Source organism: Podarcis tiliguerta (assembly GCF_965153285.1).
Source record: "Podarcis tiliguerta genome assembly, chromosome: 11".
Taxonomy (NCBI): domain Eukaryota; kingdom Metazoa; phylum Chordata; class Lepidosauria; order Squamata; family Lacertidae; genus Podarcis; species Podarcis tiliguerta.
In genome coordinates this window covers 2692128-2716405 of record NC_139544.1, presented here as the reverse complement: position 1 = coordinate 2716405, position 24278 = coordinate 2692128, and the positions used below count along the sequence as shown (strand labels likewise).

The following is a 24278-nucleotide window of genomic DNA, read 5'->3' as shown; positions in this document are numbered from 1 at the left end:
TATCCGAGTCCAGAAGGCGCTTTCCCCAAAACCAAGAGCGGCGCCTTCTATTTTGGCAGCGCATTTCCGCACATCTGGTGGTTCGCTTGGTTTTCCACTGCTCATGCTTGCCACCTCTTCATGCATATGACCCGACAGGATCTTGTCCTCCAAATATCCCAACACAAAAAATGTCGATTCAGCGATGTCAACTTGGAAGTCCCATGGAACTCAGTCCGAGCACGCAACTCAAGCCGGAGCATGCCCTCCCCCACCCCCGAAAGAAATCTCACTCATCTCAAAGCGGCTTACTCCCTAATAAGTGTGCTTAGCACTCGCTGTGGACACCTACCTGAGAGTAAGCCCCATTGAACACAGCAAGGAAACATGCACGGCATAAAAGACTGTTAGAATCTAATGGGGTTGTCATGTGTCCTCTTTTTCCAGGACACGTCCTCTTTCTCGGGGCAAAATTTGAGACAAATTGCATTTATTTGCTTTGAATGGCCGTCATTTTGCTCTTCAAAATATAGCAACTCTACAATGCTGCAGTAGCTCCACTTCCTACATAAGCCGGGTCATCCGTTTGGGCTTTTTTCCGGCATGTGTGGAGTGTCCTCGATCTTACTTCGAACTTCCCACCCTCGTGGTCCATTCTAGCCACTGTAGAATCCTAGTCCATCAGAAAAACAGGACTCAAGAGAAGGCCGGAAGGAAACAACCCCAGATTTCCGCAGCCGAGCCTCTGAAACCCAGTTCATCTAAAGTGAGAATCGAAGCTGAGAATGGCTTTGAGCGCGCGCAGAGTGCATTTCCCTAGATACTGAGCTGCGAGGTCAGAAAGCCAACAGGCCAGCCTCACCCCAGGAACCTCTCCATACAAAAAGATATACATTTGCGTCAATGGAGTGGATATGAAACGCCCGGCTTCTTCCCAGCTTTTCTTTACTCTACCCCTCCCCCCCCCCCCGCCCAAAGTGCTGCTCCTTCTTCCTCCACTCTCCGAGGCCCAGCAATGGCAAGGAAGCGCCCACGGCACTGCCTGCTGTCAGGCCTTCTCCGGCCCTCCACAGAGCACAGGCCGCCGCTCCAGCAGGGTCGATCCGACTGCGCGCGCCCCTCTACGGGCCGGCCTGCTTTCAGCTCCAAAGCACCCCTGACCGACCTGCGCTCCCGGGGAATCATCATCCGCCTTTTTGTCCCTAGGCTCAAAGTCATCCTGCAACGCACAGCACCTCTTCCCCACAGCCACAATCCTTACAGGTATGAAGGAAACTGCTCCTTCACATCAACACCCAGGGATCTCACCCCTCGCTTCTGGTATTATTAGTATTAGTATTGGTATTAGTATTATTTAGTAGGAATCGGGAATTTCGCTCCGACCCCGAACTCGTACCTTTGCCTAGAAACACTGCACAAAAGGATTTCTGGATGAGCCCTGAGTCTCTCCTCTCCTTAGATCAACAAGTTAAAATTGAACCCCTCGACACCCCCACCCAACCACCCTCAAAAACCCAACCCTCAAAAACCCAACCCCAAATCCCTTTGCGCACGGCCTGTCTCCAGGGATCTAGAGAGGAGTGAGACTGTTACCGAGGGCGCGCACACAGAGAGGTTTTTTTTTTTTTGCTTCCCCATCATACCAAGTTAACATACGCCCCCCTCCCTTCTGCATTGGAGGGCGCTGTCAGTTTTTATCTCCGCTTTTGCCTTCCCCGCCTCCTACTCGTTTGCGGGAGAGAGACAGCAGAGACAGAAAAGTTCACTCAGCAAATACATATCCAGCAACCAGCGTGAGTTGAGTTTGTGAGACTCTCCCGCCCCTTTCCCAGCTTTACCGAAGTCTCCTTAAAAGGGACCCGGGTTAAGTAGGGAGTGGGTTAGATATTGGGAGCGAGGAAACGCGCAAGCGCCCGTCACATCAGACTTCTGAGCGGCCCAGTAAGAGCGAGCGAAACAGAGCCATGCGCAATCCTAAAGTTTGCGTGCTTGGGTAGCGAAGACGCAAGGGTGCCTCTTCTAAGCTACCGGCCAATCCACTACTGAGTGAAGGGGCGGGAAGCCCGTTGGGCCGGCCTTATTTAACATGAGAACAGGGCCAAGAGCGCTGGTCAGAAGACCAACGAGAAAGCAGACCGCAAGCTCCGTTAGGCGCGCAAGACAGAAAGATGGAGCAGTGCCACCGGCGCGGCCGAAGGCTTCTGGTCCAGCGGAAAACGCGCTGAATGGGAGAGTAATATGCATTCCTCTCCCCCTTATTTTTTGGTTTTAGGTGGCAATCCTAACCTATTTACCTAGGAGTAAGCACAATTGACTTCAATGGAACAGACATGAGTAGGATTGAGCTGTAAGTCTATCATTTGAAAAACACTTTTGCACGGAAGGAGTGGTGTAAGAAGGACATGAATTGGGTGAAGGGCGGTATACACATAATAATAATAATAATAATAATAATCAACTTTGGGCGGGGTTTTTTTTGGACTCCACTCCCTGCGCCCCCACCCTCTCCATCCAATGCTTTGGGGACCTTTCTAAACAGCTTTGCGATCTTTTCTGACTGAAAGCGCGGTATAAAAGCACTTGGAATAAATACATCAATATAAGGATCAGGCCGGAGAGGGCCCACGGCAGCAAACTCGAGTTTCACTGGCTTAGGGAATAGGAGGCTGATAACTTGGAGTACTAGGATCCGCGTGTGGCCGCAATAACAGTTGAGAGTGGACTCGTGGAGTGGTGGGATGTGCTTGGGAAATGGAGGTTGGGAATGATGGTTTGGGTCTCTTTGGGGGAGGAGAGTGAGAGGTGAAAGCAGGTGTTGGTTCAAGGAACCCCTCGGAAATGAAAAACGAGTCGAGTCAACATGCGGGGTGGGGGTGGGGCTTCGGCTTCAGAGAGACTTCAGAAAAGTCCACTCAGCAGAATAAGCTAGGGGGGAGGGGAGCTCGTCACATTTTGAAGTAGTTGAAGGAGTCCACGTTACCATCTAAAGAGAGAGCCGCTCCTCCCGCACGTAAGGCCATGGAGTCCGGAGCCTAGAATTACCTAACCGCACCTCGGGGGACTCTCCTGGCCGAGGGACACCCCGGCAGTCCTTCCAAGAGGCAGGATCCACGGCCGCAGGCAGCTCAGCCCCCTGTCCTTCAAACATTTCAGCTCACCCCCCTTCAAACCCCGCCTCCCCACCCCTACCGCCAGCCTTGGACTCGAACAGTGATGCCAAAGGACGGCGAGTGCCACTGAACAAGGACCGATGGTGCCACGAGTGATGAGTTCCAAAGAAAGACAGTCAACAAGAATGGGATGCCAGCAGGCTAAGCGCGAGAGAGATGCCTGTCTGTGGGGACCACCTGCATAGGTGGACGAAGGTGCCCCACTACTCAGACACCAAGGGGGCCCAGGAAAAGGAGCCATCTGTGCCAAGGGGAGCCTCCAGCTGCCACTCCTACCCCCCGGGACTTGCTATAGCCAAGCATGCAGAGGGATCGCGGCCCCTCCTAAAAATGGGCGCGTCTCAAGTTTGGGATGCTCTGCCTCCGGTCTTGACCTGCACCCCTTGGGCTAAGTTGCACTCAGTGCGCCGACCAAGATATCCCGACTCTCCACGCAAATACGTGCGCCCCCCCCCTTTATTCTGAAAAGAAGAGCGGCGCTCCCTTTCTCCATCCCTGAGCACCGGCCACCTGCTTAGTGGATGTGGGCGCCCACCGGGGGAAGACCGAGTTGGGGGGCTCTGTTTCGAAACTCGCTCCCAACTCTGTGCCCGCCTCCCCAAGAGCGAGCCTCCGAAGCGCCAAGTCAGCCTCTCTCCCCGGGAAGCGCGTGGTGCTGAACTCGCCCCCAAGGAAGCCTCCCACAAACTTAGAAGAGGCTCCAGGAGAAGTTGTCGCGCAGGATGAAACCGCTCATGAAACTTCTGCTAGAGTATCAGGCGGAGAAAGAGCTCGGGCCCGACTGAGACACCTTTCTTAATAATAATCATAATAATAATACTAGACATGCTTCCGAAAAAGAGACACGAACGTGAGAACTTTCTGACAACGTCAGCATCCATTTCCTCTCCATCTTTGATCCCTCCTAGACGCCCCGAAGCAGATTTGTTAAGACCCCCGCCCCCCCCCGGCGCCTGGAGCAGGGGCTTCCGCCAAGCCAGCCGCCTATGGGCCGCCCGACGCCCCGCTCTCCCCGCGGATCCTTACCTCGCATGATGCTGGCGCTTCCCTGCTCCGCGCAGTCATGTAGCTCCCAGCTTTAAAATCCCCTTCTCAGCGAGCGCGCAGGCTGCGGCGGCGGCGAGAGCGGGGCTGCTCGGCTGCGAAGAGCATTCCTCCGAGGCTGCGCTCGCACCGGGCTGCCTCTCGCACACTTTTCTTGCTCGCAGACGCAAAGGCTGATCGCCTCCGCCCTCAGCCCAGGCTCTTTCTGGGTTGTGGCGCTTGGGCGTCCGGGCCGCCCCTCCTCCGCGCGCGCCTCTCCGCGACTCCCGAGATTTCTTTTGTGATCCCTGGAACTGAGGAGCGCCGGCCGCGGCGGCGGCGGCGGGAGGAGGAGGCGGGCGAGGGAGGGGTCGCGGTCGCCTTGTCAGTTTCGGAGCAGGAGCGAGAAATGACGGCGGGAGGAGGACGCGAGGGGGACGGGAGTTTCTTTCTCGAACAAGAAGACGCCGGCAGGGAAAGGCGCCGAAAGACAAGGGCCGGCCGTGGGGAGGGCAGAGCCTGTGCGTTTCTCACATGACACCCGCGCCTGTCGGAGCAGCTTTCTTTCCCGGCTGGGCTTTTGACAGGGACGCGCCGCCGAGCGCGGGAGACGGAGGGCGAGAGGTGCTGAGGGAAAGCTGGCAAGAGGCTTATAGCGGAGGGCGGGCGGGAGCCGGCCACTTCCAGCCCCGCCCACTGTCAGCGCCTCGGCCAATCGGAGGCGCCCGAGGTGGGAGCCCGGCTGAGGGAGAAGCTCGGCTCGGACGCGGGGGGCGAGGGGGGGCGGGGCCAAGGAGAAGGCGCGCCGGCGCGCGGAGACGCGGAGCGGGCGCGGAGCTGGCCTGGGCTGGCGCGCCTCTCGCTGGGCGACGAGACGCCGTGTGGTCAAAGCTGCGCTCTCCCGGCAAGCAGAGGAGGCCACGCGAAGGACTTCGCCCTCTGGAAATGTGCCCCCCAACCTCTGCCAGTCCCTCACCCGCAAATAGCTCGAAGAGATTATAAAAGGAGACGCGGGCAGATAGCGGGGCCGAGCAGCCCAAGCGCCCAACGGGAGAGCGCGGCTGAGGGGGCGCCCTTCGAGAAGCCCCGCTTGTCCCTTTGAACTTCCCGCCCGGACCTCCCTCTCTGCTCTTCTCTTCCTGGCCCAGAATATGGTCGAGAGTTTGCTTGTTTCTGGCCTCCTGCGAGCAGGCTCCCGTCTTCAACAGGAGGCAAACCGTCCAACACATAGAATTTATTCGACATGGTTTCTTTCAAATAGCTGTGAGAACATCCGAAGAAGCCGCCTGGTCACCGGGCGAGGCTCGCAAGCGGGCCATCAGGGCCCCCTCTCCCTCTTGCGCTCTCCAGAGACCGGATCCAGAAGCAGAGCTGCCTCCCACACGGGAGATGAAGCGCACAGTCACTGATAACTCCGTCCTCCATGAATCTGTTGGAGCTGTTCAGTGGCCATCACTACAATCTGTGGCCTTCTAGAGGAAAGGTGGCAAAAATTTGGTTGGGGAGACACCACTTACTGTGACCTAAATAAGGTTCAATACAAATCACTTTAGCAATTTGTATTCATAGGACCCAATATGCTGAGGCGTGGCTTTTTTGCGGGCAGCTCTCCCGAGTATCTGAATCCAGGTGTCACACCATGCTTCTGATTCAGGAGGCTGTTGCTTATTAAGTGCAGGCCAGAGAAAGCCAGGGAGACTTCAAAGCAGAGAACCTGTGGCCTCCAGATGTTGCAGGATGCCTGGCCATTGCACATGCTGGCTGGAGCTCATAGGAGTTGGAGTCCAACAACGTCTGGAGGGCCATAGTTTCTGCAACCCTACTTTAAAGTGTCACAATGTTCTCTCCTACTAAGGATTCAGGGTGATTGGAGATGCCAGGGTTTCTTTTGTTTGGATGTCAGACATACTAATTCAGTGTAAGAGGCACCTGCAAAATTTGTGAAGGCAATGATGAATTCCATACTGATCTTCAGAATAGTTGACAGGCTCAGCATAGACAGAACTGCCCAAACCTAGGATTTCAAAGCCCCTGCTTTGACTGAAGTTTCTACCTCCTTGTCTGGTAGGTACTGAAGTGGACATGCAAATCATGTTGGACCAATTCCTTTGTGTAGTTCTGTGGCCCAAATGTATACACTGAAAATCCAGCTGCCAGTTCAGCTGCTGAGGTCTTCCATTTGTACAGTGATACTGCTTCAATAATAGGCCTCTTCATAGGTACCCTTCATGCAGGGTTGAGCATGTTGACTCTACCTGCACATGAGGCAAGAAAGGCAATTTTGTGCGAGGAGGCTTGTGTGAGGAACATTGCATGATCACAGTTCTCAATCATAGTCTATATAGAAGCACCTTGTACTGCATATGTGTGTGTAGAGGTCAAGGTTGGGGCTAGCTGGTTAGCGGATTTCAGAGGTGGATGCATCAGACTGGGTTCTAGTCCTTTCCTCACCATGTTCACTGAATGTAGGGAAGAATGTCTGAGCTCATCAGAGAGGGATAAATGAGTCTGTTAATACTTATTTCTACCAGTTCTTTATCATTTAAAGGTTTAAATTCAGTTTGTCCCATTGCCATGTCAGTTTGCAAACTTAAAAATAAATAAATCAGCACCAAAAAATATTATTCGTTCCATGCACATTTCTCGTATACTCATTTTTGTATGGTGGTTTGGCTGATATACACATGTTTACAATAAATTCCCCTAATACAAAGCATTTTGCACATATAAATGCATCTTGTGCACACTTCCTCCTAAGAGGCACTTTTTTTGCATGTATTATTTTGGTTGAGAACTCAGTTGCAAAATTCAGGTAATTTCACATTCAAGTTGCAAACTAGGATTTTGGTCTGAGACAATGAACAATGTTTTTGAAGTTTTGTGAATATTGCTTTCAGTCTCATAGAATTCAGAATGACCATCAGAATTTTTGAAGCAAGATGCAAAATGAATGAAACAAGCATATTCAATCTCCTCTTCCTCCTATTCCTCAAATGTGGTGAGAAGCATTTTCTGCACTTCCTGTTTAGTGCTAATCTATGCAGTATCAGCAATAGTATGTGCTGCAGTTCAGAAATATTCACACGACCATTCTTGTTGAGCTAATTCATTGCAACTCAGGCATGCTAATTTTTTTCCCTTATTATGCTGTATGACTCTGAATAAGATTTAGCTAAGTAGTAATGCATGCCTAGTAATGAGTGGAGGGGGGGCAAGAGCACATAAGTAGAGTCACATTCCCATGTGCATTGCATTTTTGCCTCCCTTGTGCTGGCTCTGTGGGGATTCCCAAGGCTGATGTGCATCCGCAGGCACACTTACAACCTTGGATCTGCATATGTCATCTAGCTTCCTGATATCAAGTGGTGTGCTTACTTGCACATGTAGAAGGGAGACTACTGGATCATCTCTTTTTCTCACCACAGAACGGGATTCTTTACAAATCTGTACACTTAAAATATCCATTCCGTGCACTAGGTTGCTATCAGATGCCTATATAAATTTCTGGATCAGGGGCTGGATTTTATTTGGTAAAAAACTGAGTCTAATTCCTCTGCTTAGTTTCAAATATGTTAGTTAACAAGCTGAAAACAAATAAAGAATTATCAAAGGTACATCATTCATATGTGTGGATTTCAGGTAGAACAAAGAAAAGTTGCATTCGGAATAGTCAGCAGCAGAAGCACCTTTCTGCAGTTGTGTGTGCGACATATTTTAAGGCTATGCTTAAAGGGCGCAGCACTTCATTACTCTTAAACAACTAAGCGACGACAATCAGAGCTGCATTAACATCGTACCACATTATGCCTAATTTACTTACTTCATTAAAAATTACTGGAGAGAAAACATAGTCATTAAGCCTTCTGCACCTACTGAATGGCTTCTGCACCCCCTTCAAATAACCCCTCTTTCTGTTTTCGGGAAAGAAAGAATTATGTGACCCAGAATCACTATTTGTTTCTGTGCTTCATTAAAAAGCAGGATAGGGCACTGTGCAATATTTGAATTGCATCTGCCCGAAGCAAATATAACTTGAATACCAGGCATTCCTAACCTTCCAGAAGTCACTGAATACAGTACTTGAAAACTTTCTTTTAAGCATTTGCATTACAAACATGGAAGCAGAAAATTGTCTCTGCTGCTTCAAGAACACAGGCATCTCTCTCTGTGAAGCTATAGCTGGAGCTCACGTTCTGCATTATGTAACTCTTCCCTGCTTCTTTGTTGCTACTCTCTGCTTTAAAATGATACATAAGGCATGCACAGAGAAACATTATGTCTAGTCAAACTCCTGCGTAGCTTATCATTCATTTTATGTCAGCTTGCATTAATATACTTCCCTTTTCTTGAAGGGCATGCCATTTTCTTCTGATTTGTATAGCAAGGTGTGTTTTAAAAACACCAAGAAAAACTTGTTAAATTAGCAATACTTTACATAATCAGTTGCATAATTTAAAATATTTCACAAGAATATTATTAACGTTATGTCTTTATGCATTATTAGATTCAATAGTTCGCTCAGCACAGTAAAAAACCCAGACCTAATATTTTATCTATGCTTCTAATTGAATCAACATGAAGTGTTAATTTTTCTAAAGATCATACTGTACCTCTAGAATGTTCACAATATTTTACAATACTGAGATGCAATTTCTAACCTTAATTTTCCCCTGCACATTAAGAAATGTACTTTAAAATACTATTTATTGATTAAAATATATTTCTATTTTTTTCAAATGTACAGTTATGTTCAAAATTAGCTATAAATTGTAATTTATGAATGATTATCTATATCCTACAATTTTCATGAACTATGGTTTGATTTTTAAAAACCAGAACAACAAAATAAAGCTTAGAATCATAGAACTGTAGATTTGGAAGAGACCCTAAGGGTCATCTAGTCTAACCCCCTGCAATGCAAGAATCTCAACTAGATCATACATAACAGATGGCCAGCCAAACTCTGCTTAAAATCTTCCAAGGAAGGAGAGTCTACCACCTCCTGAGGGTGACTGTTCCACTTTCAAATAGCTCTTTACTTTCATAAAGTTCCTGATTTTAGTCAGAACCTCCTTTTTTTTGTAACTTGAAGCCATTGGTTTGGGTCCTAGCCTCCAGATCAGAAAAAAACAAGCTTGCTCAATCTTTCACATGACAGCCCTTGAGATATTTGAGGATGGCTATCGTATCACCTCTCAATCTGCTCTTGGTTTCCCCTTGATCAGTTGCCCTCTGCACATGTTCCAACTTGTCAATATCCTCCTTAACTTGTAGTACCCATAACTAGGCACAGTATTCCAGGTGTGGTTGTAATAAGGCAGAATAGAGTGGAACTATTGCCCCCTTGATTAGAACACTATGCTTCTGTTGATGCAACCTAGAATAGCATTAGCTTTTCTTTCTTTCTTTCTTTCTTTCTTTCTTTCTTTCTTTCTTTCTTTCATCTGCTGCATCACATGTTAAGCTTGTGGTCTACTAAGATCCCCCAGATCCTTTCCACATGTACTACTGGCAATCTAGATATCTCCCATGTGAATCTAGTTCTTCCTGCCTAAGTGTAGAACCTTAAATTTGTCCTTATTGAAAATCATTTTGTTAGTTTTGGCCCAGAGGCAGAAAAGATTAATGATGTTTCAGAATGAATTCATCCTGAATCATGGTTATGGCTTATGCCATGGTATTGTGTCCAAATTGAAAAAGTTATTGTGTGAGAGTGGGCAGGAAGACAGATTCAAAATCCATGCTCTGAAGTGGGTTTCTAAGTTTCATGCTCTGAAGTGTCATGAAGTCTGAATGGAAAAACTATAGTTACAACCAGTTACAACCTCTGGAGGCTACTTCTCTTACAGATGGGAATATTTTATGGAAAGGAAAGAAGTCACACAGCTCTAAACCACAGTTTGAACTTCTGAACCATGGTCTGACATGAGGTCTAAATTCAGCATCAGTATTGCAGAATACACATCTCTTCCCACACCTGTTTCATTTTCACTACCAGAACACACCCTTTAGAGAATGTGTGAGTGGGGAATGTGTCTATATCTGCTTGTTTTAACATATGCTATTTTTCTAGAAAAAGAGGTGCCGGAACTCACCATGAACACCTCCCTCATTCTCTTAGAATGGCAATGGTGCCCACCTGAGAGGTGCCAGAACTGAGTTCCGCTGGCTTTCTGCTGAAAAAACAAACAAACCCTGGTTTTAACAGTCAATGAAAAATGGAGAACCAAACATCACACTTTTTATTTTCCTTTATTTTCCCTTCTTAAAGGAGATTATGTGCATGCAGATATTAAAAGAAAGGTCAGAATCTGAATTTGAGATTTGAGTTTTAAGTTCTAAGACAATGTTCAGTTTTTTGTGAACCTGCATATTGTAGTGTTAAAATTTTCTTTGGGATTTCATTAAAACAAACAAACATAGGTTTGAATATCACATTTTCTCTGATACATTAAACATATCCAGCCTCTGAGGTTCCACATCCTTTCTCAAGATTCCTGGTAAATGCTTGTGCTGTTAATTTTCCAGGCTGGCACAGGGTACGAAGAACGGCAAACATTTCTTCAGAAAGAGGGAGGCCCGTTGTAGTGGGCCAACTCAAGTAATGAGGGAAGCCTTAGCAACTTTTCTGCATGCTGTAGTTGCTAGCCTGTATTTTAGCAGGTCTCTCCTTCCCCCACTTTCGCCTGCTCTACTGTTTCAAAGAGAGGCTACTCTTTGCACAAATGTTCAAAACATTAAGGCTGCATTCACATGGCAGGTTTTTTATTTCCCCTGCGTTTCCCAACTGCTAATTTCCATATTATGTTTGAGTTCATTTCCAAGTTATTTGATTCCAGAATAACTACCCCTTAATCTGGAAAACCGCAGAGTAAAGTGATGAAATTTGTGGCGGCACACCTCCATACTGTTTTTTCCTGCTGTTTTCATGGGAGAATCATGGGGAAGCATATGTAGAAGGACTGGAGGAGAAGCAATGTTAGAAAGCAAGACAGAAGTGATAGCATTATAATCAGGAAAACTAATGCAATCTCCCCACATCTGGATGCACCTTAATAATTCAATGTTTTGTAAGCACAGAGTACCAGAATGTGTTGTGTAAGAGTCATATAAAGATGCCAAATAATTTCATTGAATTACAATTTCAATCTCTCCTGGGCAGGGTTGTTCAGTATGGTCTTGTTCAACACAATCACATTAGGCTTTAAAATGGCTGAATTTACTTTCATAGGCCCTATTATTTTTGCAAGCTACTAAGAATTATTATAATAGGCAGGCAGTTTTATCAGAAAGCTTTGGGCTGAGGAGGACACAGAGTAGTACAAACACAGGGCTGCTCAGTTTAATTAATATAATAATATAAAACAGATGATAGGAAGAGAATATATGTCAAAGCACTGAGTAAATTCCTACATTTATTTTTTTATGGGAAACGTCTAACAAGCTTTTGTAAGATGCCTGCACTGATAAAAGAAGAAATTTAATCTTAAATGTGTTCTCCAGCTTATTTAAATGCCTATCAAGTGCCAATTTGGTGTTTAAGCAATGATATATTTTTTTTAAAAAAACCAGTCATTATTAACAAGTGATGGTTTTTGACTTAATGACCTGGGGTGATGCCAATAGCAACTTGCACTTTAGCAAACTGGTTGTTAACTTCATTAATGGCCAATTTCTTCAGGATTATTGCTGTTAATACATGAAATTCAATGACTTGAAGATAATTTGCATTTTTTTAAAGGAAAATTAGCTGTGACATGCTTGGAGTTTTCTCTAGGGGTACTTCCAGATGAAGATTTTGTTTGTTTTGTTTAGTGTAAGTGCACTGAATCAGTATGCTTGATACCCACGAAGAATGTGGAGGCAATGCTGATTCTAGCTGAGGGACAGAAGAAAGAGGCAGACACCAACACATGAAATTAAACTAGTCATCGCTTTCTGGTAGAACCATAGCATACAACAGGGTGAGGTACAGAATTCAGCCAGTGGTCTGCACCCACAGCCTCCCTCCTGTGGGTCACTTTGACAGGTGGTTGGGATTGCCCATTTGCCAATCACCTGATGTCACCACACTGTTGGGTGACACATTTTTTCTTTGCAGTCTGGATTGAACATACACCTCACTGCAAAGGAATGTTTTTGGGGAATGTCAGAGAGCAGCCGATCCTAGGAGCCACTGTTGATTAGCACTGATGTCAGGTCCTGCATACATCTGGGATTTGATCAATACCTCCTGAGTGGAACTAATCCCAATGGGGTTAACATTTGGCACCAAATTGAAAAGGTGTCAAATACAAGGCCATATTTGAAGGGTCCCAATTGTATCTTTGTACCTTTGTATCTAGGGACGCGGGTGGCGCTGTGGGTAAAAGCCTCAGCGCCTAGGGCTTGCCGATCGAAAGGTCGGCGGTTCGAATCCCCGCGGCGGGGTGCGCTCCCGCTGTTCGGTCCCAGCGCCTGCCAACCTAGCAGTTCGAAAGCACGTCAAAGTGCAAGTAGATAAATAGGAACCGCTTACTAGCGGGAAGGTAAACGGCGTTTCCGTGTGCGGCTCTAGCTCGCCAGAGCAGCGATGTCATGCTGGCCACGTGACCCGGAAGTGTCTGCGGACAGCACTGGCCCCCGGCCTCTTGAGTGAGATGGGCGCACAACCCTAGAGTCTGTCAAGACTGGCCCGTACGGGCAGGGGTACCTTTACCTTTTTACCTTTGTATCTTAGGGGGAAATGGCCAAATCAGGACCTCTGCTGAACCTAATTAGGCCCATGGGCAGGTGGTTTCCAATGCTGGCATACCACATTAGCTAAGAACAGTGTGGAGTCCCAATTTCTTCACTGAGATGTATAGTGAGAACAGCAGGGAGACTACCGGTAAGTGTTTTGTAGCTTGTTTAATGTATGAGAAGGACAGATATGAAGTTGGCTCTCCATATAAGATGTTTATAGCCAGCAGCAATGCCATCAAGACAGGACTTTGGGGCAGACATCCAGGGTCCCACTCAGCAGAATGAGAAAGACATCCCTAAATACACCAAGGCTGGCTCACCCCCATTTGAAAGAACAACATATCATGGCCCCCCGAGCAACAACCTCCTAATTGAGTTTGGTACTGTGACAATTATATACAAAGTAAATCTCACTCTGCCAAAAGAACACAATGAAAACACCATTGGGCAGAAAAGAGCACAGAAACAAATGATTATGAATTAGAAACGTAAGATGAGCCTGCTGGCTTAGGCAAATGACCCATCTAGTCTAGCACTGTTCTCACAGTGGAAACCCACAAGAAGGATCCTCGCACAAGAGTGTTCTCCCTCCGACGGCTTCTAGCAACAGGTATTCAGAAGCACTACTTGTCTCTTACTATCTCTGATCAGAGCTAGCAAAACAAACAAACAAACAAACCTGAAAGCAAAACCACATTTTCATATGCCATACAGACATAGTCCACTGTGCCAAACAGATAGGTCAGTGTGTTGCAGACTCTGGGGTGGGGGGGTGGGGTTGAGTTTTATATGCCATTTACAACTCTCATGACACCTAATGCGAACATAGCCCCAGTTCTGCATAGCTTGCTGCAAGGTAGAACATGCCCCCTCATCCCTGTTCCTGACAACTTCCTGCGTCCTCATAGGCCCTGATACAGGGGTTGCAGGCTCACTCTTCTGATCTCTGCTAGCTACTTTTGATAGACTCTGCTGGGCTCTACCAGGTTGAGTGTGGTTAAGCACAATTCAAAGACTGATCATGGCCTTGTTCTCCTGTAATTTGTTTGCAGAGCACATGAGCTGAAGGTGGACGGCAGCTGCACTACCAGTCTGACCCTAGATGCCAGGTCTCCAGGCTAGCCTTCCTCTGATGTTTGCACATTCAGGATGGATGTCTGAAAAAGGAACCCTTTGCACAAGCAACAGCTCAGAAGCAACAGCTTGTAGCACATGACCAGGACACCCAGTTGTGTTGGTGTCCTGCAAATGTGGAGCCCCCGTGTGCAAGCAGCAACCCAGTCAGATGGGTCAGTATGAGGACCAAATAGGATCAGTTGAAGATTGCCAATCTGTTATTTAAATTTTTTTAGAAATGGGGAAAGCCAGCAACAGAGACTAGCAGTGTTTGGTAAGAAAGTAGAGCTTAGTGGTTCAGGGTGGGTAGTCAGTAGAGCACACACAGAGAGAAAGAGAGAGAGGGGGGGGAGAGAGATGTATGTGTTGTGAGATATTTATCTCTCTCTCTCTCTCTCTCTCTCTCTCTCTCTCTCTCTCACACACACACACACACACACACACACATATACACAGGGCAAAACAGCAAATGAGTGCACCCTCTCCTTTGAGGTACCGTTTTTTCACATCTCCAATTTTGAACCACACCACTAAAGTCATTTATGGGAATAGATGACATCTGATTATGGCTAACAAAAGTAGTTTTCACTCATGAGTATTCAACAAGTGAGTTTCATTGTCAGTAATCAAGCAACAACAAAAAGATCTGGAGTCAATTGGTCCTTGGAATGTTTCAGTTCAAACTCCTGGCCCTTCATTTAAAGAGAGAGAAAAACTGGAGAAGTGATATACATGTTTCTGCCTTACGTATGGATTACCAATTGCCAATTAAAATTAAGCAGAATCTACCCCAACATTTCTTGCCCATATCTGATAGGAACTTCATTTTTATTTTTTGCACAATTATTTCAACCTGGTTTCAGAGAGGAATGCAGTCAAATGGAAACCACTGTAGATCCCCATGCAAATTATTTTTACTGCTGATTTGCTGCACAAATTTGTCTGCTTGTATTTGACTTAAATAATGCAAGAGGGTTTGATGCCAACCCAGTGCTGCACAATGCTGAATTTGACACCCACACAGAGTTTGGGTTATCTGGCTTGTCAAAAAAGGTCTTTCCCCTCTGCTACCTTCAAGAGGGCAGTGAGTTCAAAGAAAATGCATGGCAGCAATGGAAAGTGATGCATTATTCTCCCCAACCCCATTCACCTCCCCCACCACATAGCTACACTTCATAATATGCCATAACATTGGCAAGCAAAGCTCAGAGCTCTTTAAGAACAAGGCAAAGTTCATGAATAATGGTTGAATTAGGAAACTGATAATTAAATGAGACAGCTGAATGCCAGTGGAGTCCCCAGTGGAAAGTACTCTTCATTGAAGATATTTTCCACCTTTCATTTCCCCCCACTTTTGGTACAATCTAGCAGTTCATTACTGCAGACATTTTTAAAAATAAAAAAATCCTGTATGATAAAAGAAATATTCATGTTTTTCACTTAACATTTTTGCTGGGTGCTTTCTGTTTTCTAAAATGTACAGTTTGGAAAAACACTATAAGGCATTGTAGTGCTCTGGTTCTGTTTGGCAGGTTGCCTGCAGCAGGGAGAGCCGGGTGACTTCTGTTCCACCTCTAGGCCAATGGCTTTGTGGGGCTTCAAGTTTCCACTAGTGATGGAGGAAGAATTAGTTGGGTCCACTTTTCATAGTGGATCGACCCAACCCTGCAATTTCTAAATGGTCTTGGAATCAGAATAAAACTCCTGGTTGGATAATGCACTTCTCCATATTTTATGATGTGCACCAAATATGTTTATTTTACGTAAAAAAGGGGGGGCATACAAAATGTGTACAATTTAAATGTGGTCTTTTAGCATATTATTTCAAATACCTGCACAAAAAGAGGCAGCAACAATCTATGATTGAACAACAGCAAAGCAGAATTAAGTTGCTCCATCCATCTCCGGGTTTAACACACACACACACACACACACACGGGCTTTTTGTGATCCGCATGAAGCTCCTGGGCTTAGTCATCCAGAGGTTTAGGCTAAGACATTGTCAATATGTGGATGACCCACAGTTTTACCTCTGTTTTGCATTCCCTGTTCCAAGAAGGCAGTTGAAATCCTGAAAAAGATGGCTTGGGGCTGGATGAAGGCAATCTGAAACCAGAGAGGGGCTGTGTACAGACAGTACATTTAAAGAACATGGCTTCCACCAAAGAATCCTGGGAACAGCAGTCTGTTCAGGTTGCTGGGAACTGTTGCTCTCTGAGGGATGAACTACAGTGCCCATAATTCTTTGGGGAAGCAATGCACTTTCTGTGTATGTTGTGCATACAGCCAAGATGGAGGTATTGTGGGTTGGAAATTGGGCTGAGGTGTGCAAACGATTCTGGATAGAGTCTGGAATGTAGTTTGGGAGTACTCTTGGGCTAGGGCTAGGCATTATATATGGAGGTGCAGGTAGCATCAGAGGGGTTTTTTTACAGCTTTTTACAGCTGGTTTAGAGAAACAACACTTTGCTTCAGTGATATTGTGCTTTGGTCACATCCAGGAGAAATTATGCTAATATGCTATAGGTGGGGCTGCCCTTAAAGGTAGTTTAGAAACTGCACTTTGGGCCCAATTTAAGAAATTGGCATCAAATCATACCCAGAGATGGGGAGAGTATCTTATATGTGCCTGCTTGGCAGTGCTCCTTTGTAGGTGGGTTGTAATATTGTTCATTGTGGTTTAAGTATCAGAGAGAGTGTTTGAGGGAGTGAATGATTGCAGCGGTTGTGTGAGTGCTTGTTTGAATTTTACACAATCTTGTCTTTTCGTACTCTCTTATTTTATTTATACTGATAATGGATATTCTTTACACACTTATTATTACATAAATAATTTGAGATGTTTCTTAATGTAATATGGGATGCGGGTGGCGCCGATCAGAAGGTCGGCGGTTCGAATCCCCACGACATGGTGAGTTCCTGTTGCTCGGTCCCTGCTCCTGCCAACCTAGCAGTTCAAAAGCACATCAAAGTGCAAGTAGATAAATAGGTACCGCTCCGGCGGGAAGGTAAATGGCGTTTCCATGTGCTGCTCTGGTCCACCAGAAGTGGCTTTGTCATGCTGGCCACATGACCAGGAAGCTGTACGCCGGCTCCCTCGGCCAATAAAGCGAGATGAGTGCCACAACCCCAGCCACAACTGGACTGAATGGTCAGGGGTCCCTTTACCCTTTACCTGTAATGTAATATATATAATCTATATAAAAAGATCTATATAGTACTTATTACATAAACTGCTTTGAGACCTAATAGTTAAACATGCTGATTTTACTTACATTTTAATTTTTTTAGGACAACTTGTTTTTAACATTTGATTTTATTGGTATTTTAAAATAAATATTTCATATCATTTTATGCAAATCAGCAATAAGTGACTTTTTCTAATAAAATGGTATATTAATCTTATGAAAGAAAATAAATTAAGGGAACATAATTATGTCAGTAAGTCTGCTCATCCTTCTATGTGTCCTGTATGAATCTGACTGTCTACAATCTTGCACTTATTTTCAGATGAATGTTGAATGGGTTAAACATTTATCCCAACTGCATAAATGCATTCAGTGAATGCATGGCAAAGGAGGACTGACCCATAAATGGCAACATTCATTCACCCTTTTCATTTGAAATACATAAGCCATGTCATCTCAGCACTCTTCTTTCCCGCTCTCTTTTTTCTTTTTTCCTAAATGAGATTCACGATGAATGTCAGTGTTTCTGAGCAAACCTACTCAGACTTTTTTTTAAACCAGTGATTCTTAATTTTGCTCTCTTGACAGCTTTGCTTCTATGTTGCTAGGATATTTTTAGCAATCCTGCACAAACATCAGGAAATTTTTCACTTTATTTTGAGGGCCTTAACATAAACACCAGAGAAACCATTAGTGTTTAATATGTACCTATAATGCCTGGTATGCGTAATAATATATTACTGAGGGAAAATGTATTTCCTTAGTGTAAGAATTGGTGGCTTAATACAGGAAACAATATGATTTTTCATTCTGAAATGGTGTAGAATGTGGAAAAGTGAGATTAATTTTTGAAAAGAAAGAATGTGGGAGAATGGGCAGGGAGACCCGTCTGCTCCCTTTCTCTTCACTTTTAGACAGAAACTGTGTAGTATTTCCAATAACATAACAAGGTAGGGCAAAGAGCAGAGCCATCTTAAGTATATCTGGCACCATGGTGCAAAGATCCCTCTGCCCACCCCCCACCCCCGGTTTCCCAGAGTTGCTGACCTTTTTACGGCACTGTCTGCAGCTTTGAGGGGCTGGAGGAGGCGGGCAGCAGCTGGAGGGCGGCTCTTCTGGCGGCCTCAGCGAGGCAGGGGCAGTGAGCTGATGCCAGGAGGTGCTGCGCCCAGCCTCCGCCTCTTCCCTGGCACCCTCCAGAACTTGGCGCCCTGGCGCCCTGCGCCACTTGCCTCTAGGGGCAAGACGCCCCTGGCAAAGAGAATTATAGAGCTGCCTCCAACGCCTGTGCCTCCAATGACAGAACACCCTTCTTTGATTCTGTGTAGGCCTCTGGCAGTAAATCAGCTCCATATGATGGAGAGAGAGGGCCTTCAGGTAGCCCAGGGAGCTCCTATGTGGGTAGGTGGGTTGAGAGCACAATATTTGGTGATTTAGAAAACTTATAAACCTCTTGATCAAAAAGTGTACGGATAAAAAGTGTTGTTTGTTGTTGTTTAGTCGTGTCCGACTCTTCGTGACCCCCTGGACCACAGCACGCCAGGCCCTCCTGTCTTCCACTGCCTCCCGCAGTTTGGTCAAACTCATGCAGGTAGCTTCAAGAACACCATCCAACCATCTCATCCTCTGTCGTCCCCTTCTCCTTGTGCCCTCCATCTTTCCCAACATCAGGGTCTTTTCCAGGGAGATAAAAAGTAGAACACAGCAAAAATGCACAAACCAATGAAAAACAAATACGCACAAACCAACCCACCATCTTTAAAACTAAAGATAAAATCAATACAACTTCTAAAACAAATAAAGGTAATTTAGAAAGAAGCTGGCAGGTGTCTAAAGCATTATAGGCAGGGAGTTCCAAAGCTCAGGTGCTGCCTGTAAATAGGTGAAACAGGTGAAAAATGCCTCCTTCTGCTGAATGGAGGATCTGCCGCATCAGTGACCTTTCCATCAGCAGAAGGATAGTATTGGATACAAACCACAGTGGATTCATTTTTGACTATTTCCAAGTATAATTCTTCCTAAAGTTTAATTTACATATGCATGCTCATTACTCCATGTCTTGTCGCTTCTCATGGAGTTTCAGCACTTGATAACTTGCAGCAATCCGTGTGAGCAATTTCTATTTAAACATATTGTGCTTGAGCTGAGATGAAAGCTCCGTATGTGGTGCTTGATGTGGGATGGTTTTTTGTCACACAAATGGTTAGTCACTGCGCAACGGACCCGGAGAGGGAGGAGGGCAACTCCACGAAGCCCCATCCTTTGAGAATTTTAAATGCCACCAAATCTTCTGGAAGAGCTGTTGGGCAGGAGCAGGCACAACCTCCAGACCTGGATTTTGCCACCTGCTCCCCTCCCAGATTTTGCTCCCAGACAGGGGTGCCAACTTGAATAAAAGGGGGGAGCAGTAAGCCCTGCACCATGTAATCAATCACAGGACAGGACACACCCACACCACTTGAATATCAATGCCCGCCAACTTTGGGGGCCCCTCAAATATTATATGGGGCCCCCGAAGAGACCTCAGCCGCTAGGCATTGGCTCATTTGCTCCCAGAGGTTGCTTCCCAGAAGGACTTACTCTTTGCCTATTGCCGAGATTGAGACAGACGGACCCTGAGCCCAAATCAGCACAAGGGGAGGGGAAGTCTGTCCTTTGGGCTTTGGGTGAAAGACCTACACGTAGAGGCCTTTTACAAAACATGGTCACAAGCCAACTTGTACTATGCAAAAGGTATATATAAATATTCTCAACAAATGGGTCTGTGACTCACTCTTTTGTCCAGATATAACTCGAGGAGTAATCTCACTTGGATATTATCTGCCAGTGGCTCAGGTCAAAGGACTGGCAAATGTAATGTGCAGAAAGGCAAAGAGCAGGCAGCTGGCTCCACACTTAAACATCCTGTACCACCAGAAAGTTTAAATGCTTAGCCTTATTTCCTTGGAATTGGATCCCATTGGATATCTACATGTGCTTCTGTTGTGAGTTGCGATATTCTCCAGCTTTCTAAACATAGTATTTTGTCACTGGAAACAGGGCTATACCCCACATCTCAATGATTTCTACCCATTGCAGTGCTGAGCATTGTGTGGAATGTGATTTTGTGAAATGTGATGAAAACATATTTGGCAGTTCCAGTGATATCACTGGTGGTGATAGGCATGAGTCCTCCTCTTGTCCCTTAAGTTGATAATGAGGAGGATGGTGTTTAATAGCTGAATATTTCCTTTTACAACCCTCCCCCCCCAAAAAAAAGACTGCCTATCTAAACCATTTAACAACAACAAAAATGGTGAATACCAGAAAGGGTATGTCTTCCTCAGAATCATTTTTTATGAAGTCTGTGTAGTTTCTTCTCTGCTCTTGCCAATGGATGGGCCTTCAACATCACTATCTCACAGCCTAATCTGCTTCTCATGGTTATCAGGATAAAAGGACCAACACAGGCTGTCCTGAGCTTCTTGGGAAAAGGATTGCATTCAAATGTGTCAAACAAATACCATATAAAGGAATAAATATTGCCTTATTGTTGTTGTTTTAAAAGAAGTGGTACACATGAATATGGCTGTCCTGTTGTAAGATCCACCCCCCCAAGTGTCATGGCCCTAAAAGCAAATTCTAAGGCTTTTTATCGTCTGGAAATGCCTCAGGTCTATCATTATAATTATTGAATATGTACAGTAGTGTTGTCTATAGTTGTGTTTTACAAGTACATTGATTTAGACTGGAGATATTTACATCAGATTTGAATGTAGACATAGATGATATAAGCATTGCCACCATATAGGTTAAGCCACGGACAATTAATACATTAAAACCAAAATTTTTGTTGCAGTGTGGTGGTGTTCTTTTTTTAAAAAAAGAAAATGTTTATTATTTCTGCTTGTTTAGCTTTACATTATTTTCAGTAAAGTAGTATTTTCCTCTGTCATGGTTAGTCACCACACTTTGCAAATCTGCAGTGAACTGGTGTCATAATAAAGGTGGTTTCCTTCCAAAGCAATCTGTTTAAATAACATTTTATAGGCATAATGTGATACATTATGAGGAGAGCCTCACATTTATAGCCTCGCTATAGCTTCAAACGTTCATCATGCTTTGTGGAGTGTGTCATTAAAAATACATAGTTGAGCAATTGATTTTTCTTCATATGGTGTAAATGGCAATCCTGGGAATTTATGGCACTGGGCGGGAGGGGAAGCATCTGGAGAATGAAGAGCCTTTCGAGTCAGCATAGGCAGTCTTCCCCAACCAGGCGCCCTCCATAAGTTTTGGACTAGAAGTCCCATCAGCCCCAGCCATGCCAGCTCAGGCTGATGGAACTTATAGACCAAAGCACCTGGAGGGCACCTGGCTGAGAAAAGCTGCGGCACAGGGCAATGGATTGGGAGAGGAAGGAGAGGTGAAAGCTCAGGCCAGGGTGCCAAATATGTCTCTGCAGAGTGGGCTCATCCAGACTCCCAACTGCCCTGACACTTTCCCCTGGGAAAACCTGGTCTTTATTGCTGAGTCAAATGTCAGTCGGGTTTTCATGGACTGATGTTGGCTCGGATTCGTTTAGCGCTAAAAAGTAGATTTTCCTGGGAAAGCAGCAGGGCAAATGGAACTATGGACAAGCCAAGGGGCAAATCCTAAACCCAGCCCACTGCATCCTACACCGGCCCTTATGGACAGAGGCCTGCAGTTGCAGAGATATATTCACTGCACTGGTCCTTGCAATATACAAACCCCCTTTCCAGACACATTCTGCTCAGTGGTGCATATATTATAATATACTGCAGAAAATCACCAATCTTGTGGGGGAAAGTCCCCATTTACCCTGAAAACTTGGTTGTTCTTTGCCCATGCTTTTTACACATTTGCAATGCCAGTTGGGAATTGATGAAACAATCTACCCACTGTTGCATTTCAATTAAATACTTGAATTATATCCAATGTACATGTATATCTAGGTTTGCTGTTTCCTCAGTGAACTTACTATGAGATATTTTTAAAAGCAGTCTCACCCGAAAGGGATACCTGATTACTAGTTGATGAGGTGATTATTGAATTTATTGGTCTCCAATCTTCTGTGCAATTTGGCGAGCAACCTATAGAATAATTTTACCAAAAATAAAAGAAGTCCAGTAATATATTACAATGAGATTCTGATAATAGTCTCCAGGACTCCAGGGAATGTTCCTAACCAGCATGTACCTTTACAGCATTAATTAAGCATTATCCTGCTTTTAATCACAGTATATATACTGATAAAAATGACCTGCCAAGGAACAATAAAAAAGGCAAAATCAAATGTTCTAAAACCTTGTTTTTGTCCACACCTAGATATGAAGTATCTTCTGAGGTTCTACTGAATTAATGTAATGGTGCACTGAGCTCCTCCATGCTAAAGATCCTGGCTTGTGCATCAGTACTCACATGGACCATTAGACTTGTAGAAGTCAGCTGGTACATAACCTGTTAAACTTGGGTCCACCATCTGTTGATGGTATGACACCATCCATCAACCAGTGTGATCAGCTGCAGAATCTTCCAGCAGAGCACCAGAGTTTTCTTGCTTTCCAGTGGTCAGTCTTTTCCAGAGTTCCCTGTTGAGAAAACTCCTTTCCCACTCAGTTCTGTTCAAAGTACAAAGTTTTTATTGCCGGCCAAACATATTGCAAAGTTGGGTGCGGTCTGCGGTCTGTGGGTTAGACTTCCATGCAAAATGCATAGAGCTGTACACACACCACCTTCACACAACCAGGAACCTCAACTACACAGGGTTCCAGCTAGGCAGTAGGTGCATAAAACTCTTCTTTGCAAACACCCTCGCTCCACTCATGGATGTCAGAGGGTGGGGCTGGTGCATGATGTCAGCAATGGGATCAGAAAGAATGACCATGTTCTGTTGTCCATGAGTTTACCCTACACTGGATTGTTGAAATTACAATACAATGTAATGTGAACATGCACCACTGCTAATTTTTTTGTGGAAAGTGTAGGGTACAATTGTGGTTCATACCAACTGAGCAGTCCAACCATGCGAAGAAAGGTTTTTATCTAAATGGCCTTAAGAGATATTTTAACATGATAGAAAATGTATCCTCCCCACTTTAAAATGACCCATATGACATTTATAGTTGTGCATCCATAAAGTTTCAGCTAATATTTCCATTCACAACATGCATTTTCAGAGACTAGCAACAAGGAAGATATTCATTTTGTAAAATTTAGTAAAATGTCTGTTAACTTGTTTGACAGATGAAATCAAATTCTCCCTTGCAAAACTGCAAAATGTAGAGCTAGGTATTTAGTAGGCACTTAGGGCAATGTTTTATTCTGTTTGTATGCACAGGAGGCTACTAATTTTACATTATTTACACCATTTTTGTAAAACCGTTGCAATTAAACAACAATAGCAACATTTTCCTACAATAGAAAGTGCACATTTTTCATTCTGTATAAGGATGCTGATGTTAGCAGTTCAGCTAGTAGAAGCCATCATAATTCTATGGAGATTATGTGAGCTAAGTTGATTTGCACCCAGTGAAGATCAGAACACCCCACCTCATTTTCAATGAACTCATATTATTGTCCAATAGACATGGATGCAAGTGACCAGATATAGTTGTGATTTTTATTCAGTGTATCACCATAAGAAGGAACTCTTCAATCTAAATGGCCGTAGATATTTTAACTTATGATAGAAATTTTCTCCTCCTCCCCCTTAAAAAAAGTGGATTATTTTTTCGGACTCCAGTGTTTTGGGCCAGCAGAAGAGATATTATATATATATATATATATATATATATATATATATATATATATATATCCCCTCTTCGAGATTTCATATATTATTCGCTTTTCCCACTATTCAGGCTGCTTTGCCAAAGAAGGATTTTCCTGCGACACATTGTACCTTCTCTTTTTGAGTGAAGAGGGGGATGGAGATGCTTCTTAATTTCTGATTTAGCAATAAAGTAACAAATCTTGAGCAAGATAAGTTCCTATGAAGAAATCCTTAAATCTATAATGTAGCAAGGCATAGATCATACAAAGCAAAGGAGCGCATTTGCAGTTACATCTGGAATAA

The 24278-nt window shown here is 44.8% G+C and overlaps 1 protein-coding gene across 1 annotated transcript in view; it reads right to left on the bottom strand.

Moving 5' to 3' along the window:
* RORB (RAR related orphan receptor B) overlaps positions 1 to 4348 on the bottom strand; it is a 144216-nt gene extending 139868 nt beyond the window's left edge. Inside the window, exon 1 of the mRNA XM_083403466.1 lies at positions 4176 to 4348. Coding sequence (XP_083259592.1) covers positions 4176 to 4182 — 7 coding nt within the window. The 5' untranslated portion in view covers positions 4183 to 4348. The remainder of the gene's footprint in view (positions 1 to 4175) is intronic.
* Positions 4349 to 24278: the final 19930 nt, after the last annotated feature.